The sequence below is a fragment of the Morone saxatilis genome, unplaced genomic scaffold, assembly GCF_004916995.1.
Source record: "Morone saxatilis isolate NCDOM2014 unplaced genomic scaffold, NCSU_SB_2.0 Contig20, whole genome shotgun sequence".
In the NCBI taxonomy this organism is placed as follows: domain Eukaryota; kingdom Metazoa; phylum Chordata; class Actinopteri; family Moronidae; genus Morone; species Morone saxatilis.
The window spans coordinates 10,466,631-10,484,173 of record NW_023339763.1 but is presented as its reverse complement, the minus strand read 5'-3'; the positions used below and the strand labels follow the sequence as shown (position 1 = coordinate 10,484,173).

The 17,543-nt window shown below is 39.8% G+C and overlaps 3 protein-coding genes across 3 annotated transcripts in view; 1 reads left to right on the top strand and 2 right to left on the bottom strand.

Moving 5' to 3' along the window:
• Window positions 1–741: 741 nt before the first annotated feature.
• Window positions 742–6,774, top strand: LOC118331671 (ubiquitin-like domain-containing CTD phosphatase 1). The gene is given in 12 exon segments (XM_035666738.1): window positions 742–877; window positions 1,190–1,485; window positions 1,897–1,913; window positions 1,915–1,990; window positions 2,815–2,899; window positions 3,030–3,145; window positions 3,513–3,611; window positions 3,741–3,778; window positions 3,947–4,045; window positions 4,660–4,776; window positions 4,894–5,021; window positions 5,217–6,774. Coding segments are annotated over 12 exon segments (1,197 nt in total). The 5' UTR covers window positions 742–779; the 3' UTR covers window positions 5,245–6,774.
• A 587-nt stretch (window positions 6,775–7,361) lies between these two features.
• Window positions 7,362–9,978, bottom strand: il12bb (interleukin 12B, b). The gene is made up of 7 exons (XM_035667014.1): window positions 9,885–9,978; window positions 9,647–9,748; window positions 9,269–9,451; window positions 8,213–8,318; window positions 7,942–8,111; window positions 7,623–7,783; window positions 7,362–7,487 (listed from the first exon to the last, which is right to left on the bottom strand). Exons 1-7 carry the CDS (start codon window positions 9,976–9,978, stop codon window positions 7,362–7,364), a joined length of 942 nt encoding a protein of 313 aa, XP_035522907.1.
• A 3,292-nt stretch (window positions 9,979–13,270) lies between these two features.
• The window catches only part of ubtd2 (ubiquitin domain containing 2), a 24,310-nt gene continuing 20,037 nt past the window's right edge, over window positions 13,271–17,543 (bottom strand). Inside the window, exon 3 of the mRNA XM_035666625.1 lies at window positions 13,271–14,697. Coding sequence (XP_035522518.1) covers window positions 14,189–14,697 — 509 coding nt within the window. The 3' untranslated portion in view covers window positions 13,271–14,188. The remainder of the gene's footprint in view (window positions 14,698–17,543) is intronic.

Below are 17,543 nucleotides of genomic sequence, written 5' to 3'. Positions count from 1 at the left end.
AAAAACATTACTAACAGTCTGCACAGACTGTCACTCAGGTGTATTGGTGCTCGGACCTGTAATTCAGATAAGATAAGATATACTTTATTGTTCCCACACTGGGGAAATTCACTTGTTACAGCAGCTCCAGATGTGTAACACAGCAGATACGAAAGAAAAAAAAACACAATAGAAACAATAGAAAATAGAAAAAATACAAGATATCAAGAAAAAAAAACTATAATAACTATATACAGTATGGTTATACTCATTGGATTTAAAGTTAAATTATAATGCACATGTTACAGAGGGAGGTAGTGGCATATTGCAGGGGTGGGTGCAAAATGTAATAATGTAAATGTAAATGTGAATTTAAATCCCCTGTACAGAATGAAGTGTGTATATATTATATGCCCCGTATTTCCTGATTGAATTAGCGTTATAGGCAACAGGGTCTATATACAGGTGGAAAGTGCAAACACAAAACCTTTCGTATCCAGGCAAATTCCTCGTACGTGAAAACGTACTTTGGCAATAAACCCGATTATTTTAGTCATAAATCAGAGAACATGTCTAAAGCATAAAATAAACCAAACTTTTTTTTTTTTTTAATTATTATTATTTCTTGGGGGCTTATTTTGACAGGTCGGCACTGGAGGATAAAAATAAATGGAAACTATTACTTAATCGATGTTGTGTTAATCCATTAAAATATGGTCACTATGGTAACAAAGCTTTCTCCTCTACGTCACTACCGGCAGATTTCGGGACGCCAGGAAGAACAGAGTGTGCGCGTCTCGATGAATGAAGCCGAACGCCAAACTTCACTCATTCATTCAACTTTTCGACGACGTTTGACAGTGTTCGCCAAGCGTTACCTGTTAGCTCGCCCGACCAGGTGAGCATACCCGAGCCGCGTAGCTTAGTCAGCTAACGCCAGCTAGTTGGTTGGCTACCTCGCCTGTTTACATTGTTGCTAGTCAATGTTAGCCATCTCATGCTAAAAATATCAACATCAGGCACAGTCAGTGTCTGCTCTGATTAGGTGGCATTTGGCCGCTGTGTCCCGAAATAGCGATGTCATGTCCCCCCCCCCCCTGTGTTTCATTATGAGCTACTTTATGTGTTATTGCTCGAGTTGCAAGCCGTTGCAATGTGGCACCCTGACAACCTCTCCTGTTACTCTGCCATTCCCTCCTCTCTTCACCAGGTGTGCGTGTGCATGTGTCTTCTGTAGCTGGAAGGAAATATTCTGCTTGAAAGCGTGTTGCACTCGTCTGTGCGCGTGCATTACGTCACTCCAGCTGCACAGAGTGCATGTGTGTGAGGAGCCCCGTGTGTGTGTGTGCCATTGTCCGGTGTCAGTGATCATAAAGTGGGGAGGTCAGGAGTACTCCATCAGTTCTCTGTCTGAGGAGGACACGGTGATGGGACCTGAAACAGTCCATTAAGACCTTGACTGAGTGCTGCCAGAGAGACAGAAACTACTGGGACTCAAGGTCAAAGGTGAGAGGCGTCAGGGGATCACAAGGTGTGTAATAAGTGGGGGGAGGTAGTTAAATAATGCCGTAAGATATCTACAGGAAGGAGGGCAAGTGTCAGACTTATACACCTTTGCTTTACTGTTAACAATGTGTCTGTAACTTCTCTCCTTGCACTGAATACACTTCGGATCAAATAAATCCACCCTACGTTTCCTCAGGCTTTGGCTATGTTGATCCACATTCATAATTATCTGATGCTGTTCATTTCTCAGCCTGTTAATTGCTTCAATGTCAATTTTCTCCATCTGTCTGTAGCCTGTAATTGATTTCTAGTTCATGTATTTTATTTATTATTATTTATCATTATTATTTTAGCTGAGTGAATCTCGCTGTTGCTTCTTTCATCCCTTTCTCTCTTCATTCCTTCCTCCAGGTAAAACTGCAGAGGATGAGGCTGAAGCTGGGCTCTTTGAAGCTCAAGCCCAACACTAAGATCATGATGATGGGTACCAGAGAGGAGAGACTGGGTAGGGTGACGGGCGGTGATAGAGAAAATTAACTTTACTCTAAAGATATCTTGAGTGATGTGTTGTGAGGTGAAGTGAAGGCGGCGTTCCCATCTGAGATCAGATTTATTTGTTTTCTTATGATTTATAAATACGATCCAGAAACATCTCACGATCAAGCATGGCGAGACTTCCAAAACATGGTTCACTACAAATAAAACGTTGAGTACACGTGTAATGTGGTTATGTTTTTAATGTTTTTACATTATGTTAAGGTTTTTATAATGTCAAATTATAGTAGTCTGGAAATTATAAGGTTCAGTATAATTACCCTGAATAATTTGAGTGACATGTGAGCACAATACCAGGTTATAGGTCAAAACATTGCTAAATTTGGCTCATTTATACAAGCCAGAAGTGGTACCAAATAAAGGAGCGCTAAGGAGCCTAAAGAGTCCGGTTCTTGTTGCTGAGCTGAGCCAGATCATCGGGCTGGAAATTCCCATCACTAATATCTGGTTGAGATCATGACTTAAGGACTAGTTGCTCAGTGAACTGGCTTATGAGCCTGAGTGACCTTGCTAATTTCCAGTTTCACCAAACATTATAGCTACTGAATAGAATACAAAAAAGCCATGTTATTGTACTATTTAAGACTTTGGGTCACTAAACCAGCTTTAAACAACTGTCAACAAGTGGGTTTGTTTTGGGTGGATGGTCCGTGCTCGCTGTTGACTACAGTGTTGTCATGTTTGCAGCCTTAATTAACTGTGTTGTGTTCGAAGTTCCCCTTGGCTGACTGGCACACTTAACACATAACTGTGTATGTGTTTTGTTTTTGAAGGAAGACGTTTTAGCCCCTCCCCCAGAGAACGATGACGTGGTCAATGATTTTGACATCGAGGAGGAGGTCATTGAAGTGGAGAACAGGTTACATATTTTATGTCATATCATACGTGTGTCTGTGGTTGTATAGAAATAGCTGACATTTGTGAGAGGGCATGAGGAAAACATTATGTGTGTGTCTGAGAAAGAAATGTTCTATGGTCTTTGTCCCTAGAGAGGAAAACCTGGCTAAAATAGCCCGCAGAGTGAAAGACTATAAGGTGGAGGAGCTGAACCCTCCCAGAGAAGGAAAGAGGCTCCTGGTACTGGATGTGGACTATACACTGTTCGGTGAGTTACAGTGATGCCAACATTTGTCTCTTTAAGAATTTGTCTGGGAAACCACTGACTGTATGGCACATTAAATCATAGCATGCTAATAGTAAGCACTGTAAGTTCACTTACAAACAGTTACTAATTGTACATTACTTCAGTACTGCCTCTCCACTTTTTCTTCTCTTCATGTGTGCACATACATATGTTATATGGGTGCAATTTGAGCGAGAGAGGCTCATAGGGTTCAAAATAGTTAGTTAGTTAGGTAGTTGGTAGGACAAGATGCTTTGCAGAATATAAATTCATCACGGTTTGTTAGCCTATCAGTTGCTAATTTAAGCTAGGACTCTAGGTATGATGTCTGTCCCCTGTGTGTGTTTAGATCACAAGTCGTGTGCAGAAACGGGTCAGGAGCTGATGAGACCATACCTTCACGAGTTTCTAACATCAGCCTATGAGGACTATGACATTGTCATCTGGTGTATGTATCTTCTCTTCTCTTCTCTTCTCTTCTCTTCTCTTCTCGTCACTTCTCTCCCCTTCTCTTTCTTTACTTCACTTATATCTTATTTACTCTCCGGCATTTTACAAATACACTTTCTCTCCTCAGCTGCGACAAGTATGAAGTGGATTGATGCCAAAATGAAAGCAAGTATTTTACTTTTTTTGTGTTGTCTTAAATGCATTATTTACCATTACTGCACTATACCCTTTTCTTGCCAAAAGGTGGCAGTGTTTATCAATTTAACCTACAGTATTTGGGTTTAGAGGGGAACAGAAGGTAACACTACTGCCTGTGTGTGTTTGTGTGTTTAGGAGCTGGGAGTGACGGACAACGCTAACTACAAGATTACGTTCATGTTGGACAGTGCAGCAATGATCACTGTACACACCCCTAAGAGAGGGGTCGTGGAGGTTGGTGCACACACAGCTGTTCATACTGTAAATGAAAGTATTGTCCCATTTCACTGCTGCAGTTAGTCAACTTTCAAAGCAGAAGAAAACATTTATAGTTATTTATTGTCCAGTAAAGTTTTTTTCTTCTGTTCACCTTTTGGATTATGCCTTATTCGTGCTACACTTAACACTGCCTTTTTACAGTGGTTTTAGATAAAATCACAGCATGTGTAGTGAGGACAGAACTATAAAAAGGGGAAAATATCAGTTTTTGGTATTAACTCTACATGTAACAACAGTATAAAGATATATACAGCATAATGTCTGTCAAATATGGTATCTAACTCAACAGTGGTAGGGGCTGTTTCCTGCATAAGGTGAAGAGCGATATTTGCATTTGCTTTGTCTGTTTGATCATATTCTGGAGAGCCCTCCTCAGCTGTAGGTCTGACTCCATGTGGGTTGAGTGACACTGTTGTGCTGGCGGTGACGAATCGGTTTGAGAAAGGGCCACACGCACAGAATGAACACGTCTCTTCATGGATGTTTTGGCTGAGGTATGTTGCTTTGTGAGAAAGTGATCGATATAATGTATACTGATATAATGTGTTTGATGTCATTCACGTTTCCAGGTCAAGCCCTTGGGTGTGATATGGGGGAAGTACGGAGAATTTTACAACAGGAAGAACACCATTATGTTTGATGACATCGGAAGAAACTTCCTCATGAACCCACAAAATGGACTAAAGGTAGGCGGCCAGCATCTATATAATTTTTATTATCATTATTTTGACCCTCTCCTTCCTCCTCATTGTCAGCGTTATGCACACATATTGCTGAAACCTATATGTGTGTGTGTGTTTTAGATCCGACCCTTCATGAAGGCCCATCTGAACAGGGAGAAGGACAGGGAGCTGTATAAACTGGCTCAGTACCTCAAAGAAATTGCCAAACTTGAGGACTTTAGTGGACTCAACCACAAACACTGGGAGAGGTAGGCACACATATGCTAAACAGTAGTTAGTGACATAGTGCATGTTTGAAGCACCTTGGATTTCCTTTTGCAAGACAAATATGCCAGCATAGCTAAAAATGCAGACATAATGTACATCCAAGAACACACACATTCTCTGAAATTAATATAAATCCATAGAAATATGTCTAAAATATGAAACGTGTGTGTGTGTAGGTACCTGTCTAAGAGGCAGCACCACTGAGGAGGGAGCGCAACCTCAGCAAAGACTTGGGCTGGATGCTACCATCCCATCATTGAGTTCTCAAACACACAACCTTGGCTATTACAAGTCCTTCATTTTCAAACCTTATAACAGATCCTACACTAACCCTAAAGCTACTGACACTCAAAAGCTCAGGACTGAGATGGGCTTCCCAATTTCTATATTTGCATGTTCTGTCTCTCCCCAATCTTGCACATTTTTTTTCAAATATTGCATTATACAATAATAATGGCAGTCACTATCAGTCAGTGTGGTAATTGTAAAGTACACCTGTGCAGGTTAAAAAAAACATCTCATAGGTTTGGGGCTGCATGCCATGAGCCACCGTGACCCACAAACTTCTACATACTGTACCTGCTTCAGTCAGGTGTCTAGACTACATCTTGAAATCCACAGTTAAAATAGTACCTGAAAATATCTGAGATCTTTTCAACCTACTTGGTCCTTCAGATGGGTGGGGTTTACAGCATTTTCCCAGCATTTTCTATGTAGTGTGAAGTTGAAAATTCAACAGGAAATAATTCATAAGAGCAAGTTATAAGTATCTAAAACAATAGTTTAAGAACTGAGGATATATCCACAATTACAATTTTAACTGCATCTGGCAAGTCCATTCTGTGCAAATTGTAGTGATGAATTAAAGTTTAAAGTTGGAATGGAAGAATTTGTTGAGAACAATGGTCTAAATCTAAATCGCTGAGCATCAAACTGATGTCTGCAACCTACACAATTTGATAATGTGCAATAAGCCTCAAAGCTACTGTTACATTAAAGATTCAGATCGAAACTTGTAGCATAAAATCCTTATATCAAAACAATTGACTGTAATGTGCATATTTTGATGGAAAACCTGTTTGTATGCAGGGGTCACTGGACACAGGTTTGTGGGTTGGAGGATATCATACATGTATAATGTGTACATGCATAGTACTGTAGGCACATAGATGGTCAGGTTTCCATGGGTGGATGGGTGTCCAAAATGTATTTCCATTGTTACATACCAGCTCTGTTGCATCGCTGGACGCACACACTCAGATACACGTAAAGGATCAGTTCTGTTATTTGTTTTTTGATGCAGAATTCATTAGTCTGTGTTTTGTTTAGAGCTTTTATTGAACTGTTTTGGTAAATCAAAATGTCAATGAACAAAGTGGGGATGGAGAATGAGGGAAACTGACAACACATAATGTGCGTTTTACGTTTTTTTTTGGTAGCATCTTCATTAATGTGTTTGCACTTATTGTCAATGTTTACTTTAAGTTATGGACGAAGATGGGGAAGTGTCATAGGAAAGTGTGCCCCATGTTATGAACAAGTAGCACCCGAAGCTTGTGGAAACATCAGGGATGTGATTTGTTTTCAGATTTTGTCAGGTTTACAGCTCTCTTGGACATTCAACTCCTTCAAGTCAGTTCTTGAGATGATTTCTTGAGATCTGCCTTTTTGTGTTTTCCTCATCACATCCCTGACATCCTGGCTGTAAATATGACAATAAACCGTTTTTTTGTACCTAAATTGCCTGTATTGTTCATTGTTCCTTAAGTCATTTAAAAGGAGTAGTCACAGAATATCTCTTTTTTTTCCTATCCATCACAATTAATGACCAAAAGACCAAAAAGTGCTGTAAATGAACATTTTTAATGTCATGTTAAAAAACAGCAAAGAAAATCTGCAAGGATAGTTATAAATAAGAGTTACAAAGGGCATAAAGGAATGAGTAACTGATTTCAGTCATATTACAAATAACAATTTTAACAAAATACAGTATTTCCAAAGAGACAACCTAAATCAATAAATACTGTACAGATATACTATCTAAAAAAGAAAAAGATTTTGAGAATTAAAAATCAGGATAAAAATGTTTTTTTCAATCCTTGTGTCCGTCCTTCCTTTCTGACTGCAGTCCAGCGTAAGACGTTAGCAGGTCACAGTATTTTTCACTCTGGAGGCAGAACAGGTTGGAATTAATCAGCTTGGATCAGATCAGTGTCGGTGGCATGACTTGATATTATTTGGAGAAATCATAAACTCACACACATTACATCTAACAAACCCAGTCAAAACCATTTTTACTCCCAATGTTGCGAGCGGTATACTTACGTGCAGTGGCTCCAGTGACTATACAGCCCCATGGTGTGTTTGTCCCGAGCTCGCACACAGAAAACATATCTCTTGGTTTTCACATTGACCTCAAACTTAGTTTCAATAATGTTTTTTTGTTCCTGCACAAGAAAAGAGGCAACATATTAACTACAAAAATAACTGTGGTTAAACTGGACATCAGGAAATGCATTTTTTACAGTAGCTAAATGTAACTTGAATCTGATCTCCATCATGAATGGATCATGGAATCTTACCAGTAAGAAATCGTCACTGTGACAGGATTGTCCATTAGGGACCACCTTGACCTCGAACTCCAGGCTGAAGTACGTTTCGGGCTTCTCCCAGGAGTCAGGGTAGTTCCAGCTGAACACAGTCCCGTCAATTTTGTGCAGGTTAGGGAGTTTTGCCGGCCTCACTAAATACAGTGAGGAAGAAGAGGAATTAGGTGGAGAAAGATGTCAGAAAGGAACTATTTGCAACACACACGGGTCAAAAAGTAGTTGCCAAATATATCAGGAGCAATTCTGTTTGTACCTAAGTAGATACCTGAGACATTAAAACACAGTCACTTACCAATATCTCTCAGGTGGAAAGTCTTTGTGTAGGCCTCTAGACGACAGTAGCTACGCATGTAGATGGTGAGGGAGATTCTGTGTTGTTCTTCTTTGTAGGGACAGCTGGAATCCTGGCAGTGAATCGCTGATCCATTAGCACTCAGCTCACAGGGAATCCTTTCCAAATTACTAAATTGAAGACAAGCTGGTTGGTACAGTGCAACTATCTAGGATACATGGTCAATTCTAAGCGAGTAAGATGAGTGTTTTGTGAGAAATTTTGTTCTCACCGCTCTGCCTTCACCAGGAGCACAGTTGCGTCGGATCTGGAGCTTGTTCTTGTCCAGGTGCAGTGGAAGGAGCCGTTATAGTTAAGTGCTGAACAGTGGATGTGACCTGGAGGAACAGAGACACTGCTGAGTTATAATGTTATTGCGAAAATCTCCCTTTTGTGCTTCAGTGCACTCTCTTTTGAAGGTCCCAGCATTTAAACATCAATTAATCAAGCAAGATCGGCGAGATTCATTTCAGAACATTCATTTAATTACTGTGAACAAGCCAGACAGCTGAGGGGAGTATTGCAAGCTTCATAAAGCTTCACTATATTTAACCTTTTGTTCCATGAAATCAGGCATAAAAAACCCATTTGCCTTATGGCACAAAACTGAAGAAAGGATTATGTTTTTTCAGTACAAACAGTGCCGAAGCATTCAGAGCTTTCACTGGTTATCACAGTTTGTGGCAAAAGACCTAACTTAAAAAAAAGTAAATCAAAAGAGGCTTTGATCAAGGAAAGAAAATACTTATGGGGACTAGAAACAAGAAGTTTGGTCTCTTTTTTTGAGAACCAATAGCACAACAACATGATGATTGGTATGACATAAAGTCTGCCTGTGTCAACCACAAACTACATGAAGTGTTTTTTATGGTACAGCAAATACAAGTATCACCATCCAAGTTATACACTGCTATTCTCTTTTTCCTCTCTGTATTTCTCCCTATTTCTGTCCGCATCTTCCCCTCATTACTCAACCTCTGATCTTCTGTTTATCTAATTTCCTTTTTTCATGTTCCCCACTGTTCGTGTTATCTTTTGGATGTTGTCTGCTTCTGGGCCACAGCTCGCTACATCTGTCTATTTTTTCCCCATCTCATCTCCCTCTCTCACCATCTTTTGTATCTCAGCTATTCAGTGACATCTATCATAAATCTCGTCCAGTGAAATACCGCAAGCCAGGTCCAATGACACAACAAATCTTTATCACTTTCTGTTTGTCTTTTCTCTCAATGTGTACCTCCTTTGTTCTGTCCCTTTCTCATCACTCCCTCCATCTGTCTTATCGTACCTTCTCTAGGGGATATTTCTTCCAGCATGACACTCCCATTGTTTTGGTCTAGTTGGATCAGGATCACAGTGTGGTTGAGATATTCTCCGTCTGGGCCGAGGTGACATGTGTAGTTCCCTCCATCCATCTCCTCCACCAGGACAGTGACCTGGTTCCCCTGCAGAGCTGGCTCAAGCTCCATGCCTGAGACAAGGACATGATGTCAATGCTTCAAAGTGACATAAAAACAAGTTTTTTGTAATCTGTTTTTTTAAGATTTATTAGTATTGTATGGTATTGTACCCAACATACTAGCACAGGTACTCTTAAAAATACTAGTGGTAGTAGAAGTAATATCACTAGTAGTATTAGTAACCGTAGTAGTAATAGTTGTATTACCATCTTTCTTCCAAAACACAGGCTGGTTTTGATAAGCTTCTCCACAGGTCAGAGGAACATACACACTGCTGCCCTCTCTCTTGGGCACCCTCAGGACCAGAACTAGTTTAAAAAAAACACGCACAGTTACACACAGACCAGCTTGAATCATTGAAACATTTATGCCCACAGGTATGTGAGGGGAAGAAACAAATGGAAAAAAGAGGAATAATAAGTGGAGAAAGGAGGTGTTACTTACCATTATCCATTAGAGTCTCTATTCTCACTTGGTTGCTGTCCGAGCTGGACCAGCACAGTCCAGCACACAGGGCTATAAGGAGCAATACACGCATCTGGAAGAAGAGACAATAAGGTAGGTACATGGACTGGAACCTACCTACTGGAACCTGGAACACTGGAACTGGTTTTAATATCCTATAAGGCGAGACTTGTATGAAGAGTATAAGNNNNAAAAAAAAAAAGTGACCCTTTTTTCCTTATTTTATTTGGATTATGTTTAGGATGCTGAACAAGGCAAATTAGCCACTGATTTACAAGAAGAAAACCACAAAACAGCAGAGAGATGGTTTAACTGCTTTCCTCTCCTCTAAAGCATCTTGAGACCCCTAAGATTTATCTCACAACTCCTTCTAGGGAACTGAAGTAAAGCATATAGCTGTGTTTAAATTCTACTTGTAGATATCAGTTGGAGTATTGAGTCAGTAATATCAATGTCTTTCAATGAAACTCTAACTTAAAAAGAGTCTAATGACACAAATGTTATTCATTAGAATGATTATCTACTGAATAAAGTGTTGGAGAAAAAAAAACAAATCAGGAGAATTAACAGGAGATGAGTTAGTATATCTTACCTTGTCAGCTGGACTTGATCCAAGAAGAGATAATAAGCACACCAGAGAGGTAAGATGCCTATGCTGATTGTAAGTTCAATCTGTCTGCATGGACTCAGCACGCTGTATTTATGCAGTCCAAAAGCAGAAGGTTAAAAAGCCCGAGAGGAAATACCTCATCTGTGTGTGTGTGTGTGTGTGTGTGTTTGAGGTCTATTACCTGAAAGTGTGATGATGTAAGATCACGATCACTCAGAAAGACCAAAGCACAATTTTAATTATTATGAAGCAGAGGAACAGATCACCATAATTTCTTCATTCATCATCTGCTTTGTCTTTTTTTGTCTTTTGTTCACCTCGATTTATGCATTCCAAGAGGAAGATGACAACTGCTGAGGACAAAAGAACAATTCATATTAAACCATATTCCATTACGAGGATGCATGTGGAGGAAGTCAGGACCACAAGAAATACAAAAACCTTGGAAAGGGAACTGGAAAAATTCAAGTGTTTGCACATGATTGAAAACTGAAAAGGTACCTTGGAAAATTGGTCATGAGAGTTCACAGGAACAAGAACAAGAACAAGAAAGAAAAAAGTGTGGAGGGATGACAAGTCCATTGAAATGGAAAAGAGAATTGAGTCAATGGGATGAAATAAAAGAGAAACCCTTTTGAACAGAAACATCACAGGTCACTACTGTGAACAAAATGTCATTTGGCCATTTAAAAAATCCAAATGTGTAATTAATACATTTGGGAAGTTACCTGTACGATGATTTATGGAGGAGTTTCCATTATTCATTCCATTTCAACCACTAACCTTTAATTATGCCAGTGTAGGTCTATGTGTAAAGATAGCCAGCAGACCATTTCCTGTAAGTACACTACTAACTTAATTATAGTTAGAGGTGGAGGTCGTTAGTTTGATTCAACATCGCTATGTGTTTATGAAAAAGAAAAAGTGATAGATGACTATTGTTCAAGGTTGGTATGCTTTGTGGTTTCAGACAAACTCACCTATGTACTGATGTTTTTACTAGCATGCTGCTGGGAAAGGAAGTGCTATTTATTCTCATTCATTGCTTCTTTGCACCTCAGTAATGCCATACATATATACTTATACAATTACAAACTTCAACACACTCTTGATACAATCCGTAAAACTGAAAAATAATACTATATTGGGATGGTGTGCACTGTGAACAGAGTCATTTTAATCCAGTAACCGCAAGCAGGTGTGTACAAAGGTATTTCCCAGAAAAAACTTGCTGACCTGTTTCAGATTGCAGGGCAACTATGAGAACTAAGGACTAAATCTAATGCCACAATGACCATATTGTATCTACTTCCCCTCTGCCTGTCACTTATATAACATGACCTTTCACATTCAACAGCATCAAAGTGGGTCATTAACTCCTCTTCTTCCTCTACATTTACACACAAGAACTTATTTTTCACAAGTTTAGTGATAGCTTTTTAACAGACAGGTTAGTTCCTTCCTCATTCCATCGCTGGTTGAACAACGTTTGTTTAATAACTCTAAATCTGGGACCAGTCGGCAGCAACTGTTTCAAACACTGTTTACATTGGCAACTTCTCTCTGGAAGGCCTCTTTGCATCAAAGGAATTTTCTATGTTCAGTCTGGCTTGAATGAGTAGATTTAAAAGGAAGTTTAATAAGGAAAGGAGGAAATCAAAGGGGACGCTGGGATGCTATAAAGTATTATTGCTGTTAAAACAAGAGCCCAAGCTCTAAATCAGCTATGCCCATATTAACACGCTTAACATATTAATCAGCATATATGTCTCCAATGTCACATTTTTTGAAATTTGCTTAGTTGCTTTCTTGCAGTGAGATAAGATTGATGCTGCTTTTTATAATTAGCTTAGCATAATGACTAGAAGCAGGGGGGAAAAGCTTGCCTGGCGGTCCAAAGGTGAAACAACCCTTTAACCACCTTTAAAATTAACCTTTATGTGTTGAAACAATTACTTTGACAGGCTAGCATGTTGCCGCTAGTTTCCTGGTGATAACAAGATTTTAGGACATTGTTACAACATAGAACTCCCCATAAACACACAACCGCTTTAACATTTTTGGTTTGTGAATTAAACAAACAAGATTTTAATGTTTTAATTAGTGAACATTAGAGGTGCTGCAAGGATTATCCTAGAAAAATGTGGGGTGAAACTAAGTTGGATGAATATGATTTATGTAGATAAAATGTTGTTAATGCAATCGTGTTTACCTTTAATTCACTAAAATTCATCTTGGATCCTCCTTGTCAGTTTCCTACCCTATCATTGGTAATGACCATTGACCAAAATTGGGGTGGTGGCAGTAAACTTTTCTAGCTTCTGAAGGGGGGAATTCTCAATAAAAACATTTATTCTCAAATATCATTTATTCTTGTCTCTTCTGATGTGTTTTGAACTTGGAATGGGAATTATAATGTGTACTTTTACAACACGTCACAAGATAACATTGGCATCATGAAAGAGGTGAATGTGTTTAACTGTATTTTACATTCCTTAAACAAATCCTGATATTTTTTTAAGGAAAAGGGTAAACATGTCTTCAATAGGACAATACCTTTTCCATTGGCGGAATCACATATTTATGGCCTCCATTACAATGTCCTTTCTTTATAGATCTGAGATATAATGTTTTTGCCTTTTTAACCTTATAAGCCATAAACAGACACTAAAAGACTAAGACAATGTGTTATAATTTCTGTCCCAGCTCTACATCAAACCATGAAAATGTTCAAAGCAAACAATCAGACAGAGACCGGGGAATAGAAACAATGATCAATTTTAATTAAAAACATTCTATTTTTAATCAAAATATGCAACTGTGTTTCGGATGTTCCATCCTTTTGCCACATGAATAAGTGTGGTTGTGTTTTGAACATACATATATGAACATCCACGCACACACGCTTATTCACACACACACACACACACACACACACAGGCCGACAACTTAATGTTTATTACATGATTGCTCCGATTGTTCTGTGAAGCAGGATCAAATAAAGCGTCTAATCCAGCGGCAGCTTGGTAAAACATTGTCACGACCCCGACTGCAACCTCTTGACAAGAGAGAGGACACATCTGTTTTACTAGCTAGCAATACGAACCTTTCTTTACAGCTGTTAGCATACTGACTTAATCCCCAAGTGAGGAAGTGATTCCCGATTTGATTCACATTTAATTAAAAATAACTGCCTGAATAACTGTCATGACTAATTGATTGATCTCTTCTTTCTAAACTGCCTGTGTTGAACATGTATGTAATGAAAGTGTATGTATAACCCTGTAGCCTCATAAACAGAATTCTGCTGAGACTCAAAACAGAACCCGAAACACAGAAACATTCGAACATCAGTGTTGCTATGAAAACCCTTTAAGCCATCATACAAAGTTCTCTTTTCGTTGTTTGGTTTCCATAGGAAGAGTTAAAAAGACTTCAAAAAGGTCAAAATTTCAACGTGTAAAACCAAAAGGAAGAGTCTTTTCTCAATTCAAGAGTCCTTTTGCTCCAGCAGCCAGCCAAAGTCTGCTCAAACAAAGCCCTTCTCAGCAAAAATAACAAGAGAAGAGTGCAAATCAAAAGAGAAAAGTCAGAATCAACTTTCATTCTTTTTTCTCCCTTGTTATCGTCCTCCTTTTATACTGCCACTTCCAGGCTGCCAGGCTGGGGGGAGTTAATTCTCCACTGGCGTTGGTTCCGGTGGCAGTGTGGCCACTGCTTCCATGGCCACTGGCCCAGAGGCCTCTGGTGTGTGTCCTGGTGTTGATACCGGCTCTGGCGGCGGCGGCTGGCTGAGGATGACCTGCACTACATAGTCCCTGGAGATGTTGAGTTGGTCCAAGCGCAGCCTGTCTGTCAGTGGCCGACCTGAGAAAAACCAGCGTTGGGTTGCAGCAGGTACACCCTCGTGACTTTGTAGACGACGCTTCATCATGCCCACTGTGTCCGTGGAACGGACAGCCAGCCGGAGGTCGCGGCCCGTGGAGAGCCGGAGCCGGAGCTGGCACTCCCCTCCTGAAGCGGGGTCACTGGCACCTGTGGACGGGTCTGCGGCCCCGGAGTCCGGATCTGAACCGTCAAGCTCTTCAGAGCGCTCTTCAATCATGTTGACGGGAGGAGAGAGGCAGTAGACTGGCAGCTGGTATCGATTCCCCAGTTCATCATAACATTCAGTCAGAGCTCCTGAAAGAGTGGGAAAACAATAGTTTTGGCCATGATTCCCAACAGTTATGACAACATTTTAATCTTCAGCTTCATTAAAAAGTCTGGTGGGCCACAGCACATTTGTATGCATGGTATGTCATGTGATAGGAATCACATACTGGGAGCTATAAACCATCATCTGCAGCAGGTTACTTACTGCTGTTTAGTACACTAGGTAAATGTTTAACTGGGAAGTTCCAATACAAAGCAATTAACCACTACAGTGAACATTTTGGGTAATCCCGCAACTTTTCTGTATTGCTACTTTTTTTTAAATATTTAAATAAATGTGTTATTCGTATATTTTCATTATTGCATTCAGAAACTGAAAGTCAAAGGATGACTTAAGTTTTCCAACTAACAAAGCCAAAGCCTGACTTCCAATTCACCTTTCGCTATGGCATAAAGAAATGGAGAAATGAGAGTCTGACTCAAAAGAAAAGAAAATTAATAGAGTGAAAGCGGGAGTAAAGGGAATGCTGTGTGTCTGTTGAAGTACTACATAAGATGCACTATGTCACCACTGTGATTCAGACACTAAAAGAGTGAGAGGGAATAAAGCAAGCTGTAGAGAAGAGGTCATGTTATTCCAGAAACAGAAACTTAATATAGTTGTATTTAGGGTGGGGGGGCCCCTAAGGGAATTTCAGACAGCCCACCCTTCCCTGCACAATAGTTTAACATCACTACTGTCAAACCTGAAAACACCAAGTAATTTAAGTGCAGCAATGGGTGTTTTTAAACACACACTTGCCTTCGTTTTTTTACCCTTATGAGTAAAAATTGAAAACAGCCAATTTGTCCCCAACGCTTGGTGTTTGAATAGTTTAGAAAAGAATGACATTTCCCTTCACATTCTTAAAAAGTACAACCAAATAATTAAAAAGACCAGGGTACAACTCCTCACAAAAGCAAGAACACCTCTCCACACTCTTTTTGTAAATGGCATCTAAAATGGTCACTGCACCACTCTTGTGTTCTGACTTTTTTGACTAATTGAGGCACCAGCCACTTGCGAGGGACAGCAGGCGTTGTTGTAAGTAAGACTGAGATGAGCGAGCAGAGGCCCACAGAACGCTGCTCTCAGGCCTTTTGTGGTCAAGGTGAGGACATTAAGAAAACGCTTTGCCTTAATGTCACAGCCTACGAGAGTCAATATGAAAGTAAGAGAGTGAAGGTGAGAAAGTGAGAGCTGAACTTACTTGGTTTCTAAAACTAAAATAATAGGTAATATGGATTACAAGTACACTCACCAAAAACCACTTAGTGTGAAAAGAACTACAAAAGTGATTTCAACCCCATAACAACATATTACTCTATATTGTGAAATATAGCAGTAAATGCTTTTAACATGTTTATTACATTAAGGTAACATAAATGGAGTGACGCCTGTGGGCTGGTTCAGGCAGTCAACTTCAGCTGCACTGCTATACACACAAAAATGCAAAATTTCCCAGCTCTCCCTCTGCTCCGTCAATACCGCTGTTAGTATTTGTATTTGCTCATCACTCGCCAATATCTCTATGTACACATATCTGTGGGGAGGTTGGAGCCTAGACGCCAAAATCTAGCTATGTTGTACTGCTGCAATAAACACTTCAAACGTGTGTTGTATGACTGAACTGAAAAATGACCATCTGCAGATAAAGCAGCTTCCTAACCTCAGATGTTCTTTAGGCCAGTTTAATTACATATGTATTAAAGTCCAACTGCAATCACATAGTCATTCCTTTTTGTACATGTTCATGTTTTGGTCCCTATGTACAAAGGCTGTGTCCTTACCACAACGGCCTAGGTTAATTCCAACCTGCGGCCCTTTGCTGCCTGTCTTCCCCCCTCTGTCTCTCCAGAGTCTCCTGTCTCTTGTCAGCTGCTCCTGTCTAATAAAGGTTATAAAGGCTAAAAAAAAAAATCTTTAAAAAAAGTTATTAAAAAAGAAGACCAAAAAAAGGTGTTTGGGGAAATATCAGAAACGCTCCTTTTTTGTTTCAGCTGGCTGGAGGGGCGTGTCAGACTACCGGTGTTACAAGAAAACAAATTTGCACTTTAGCCTATATGTCGCGTTTTTATGGTTCTGGAGAGTAAGGACCACACCAGCATCTAACTGGACCAAAGTGACATTTGCATGCTGTTTAATGGGCTGCAGCGGAGTAGCTAATTAGCTATCTAGCCTGTAAACTAATGTCAGCACTGTACTTTTTCCGGTGAATGTTTGTTTGGTCGCTTGTTTTAACAAGCTTAAATGCAGGACAAGACGTGTGCTCACATTTTTAAGTTAAATAATAAGACATAGGAAGTAACTAATGTGGGCTGTTGTTCAAAGTGTGGCTGTCTGGCTGTTCATCAGTGCTACTTCCTGACTGAACGCTGATGCTACTGTCTGTTGAGCCAAACTAATGGAAAACTAGGGGTCCGTTCATGAAACCACAAAATATAAAATCAAAATTTCTGATTAATTTCTTGAAGGAGTACAGAGGACAAATGCATGAATGTGCTGTAGCAGCAAAAAAAAAAAATCCTTTCATGTAACAGTGATGCACCAGCAGAGATAACTAAATGTGGGGAAGTCATCATAGCCGATGTCACAAAAGGCTAATATAAATACAAGATAAATGTTAGACATGGTTCACTGGCAATGTATAAACATGATTTGGATACGACTCTCAAGGTTTGTATATTTTACTTGCTTTTTTCTTCACCAGTTGGCTCCACCTTTGTGTTTATCCTTCAGCTGAAGAATGCTAATAGTTTCCAGGTGGTGTTAATGCCTTTGGTTGTGGGATTTCATTAAAGACAAGAGTTCGGATTGAAGGATGGGGGGGGGG

Excerpts from the sequence above, each read along its gene's own strand:
- il12bb (XM_035667014.1), bottom strand. The coding sequence starts at position 9,978 with ATGCGTGTATTGCTCCTTATAGCCCTGTGTGCTGGACTGTGCTGGTCC. Across the intron at positions 8,319-9,268 it reads AGAAATATCCCCTAGAGAAG|GTCACATCCACTGTTCAGCA; the intron begins GTACGATAAGAC and ends CTGTTCCTCCAG. Across the intron at positions 8,112-8,212 it reads CTCCTGGTGAAGGCAGAGCG|TAATTTGGAAAGGATTCCCT; the intron begins GTGAGAACAAAA and ends TCTTCAATTTAG.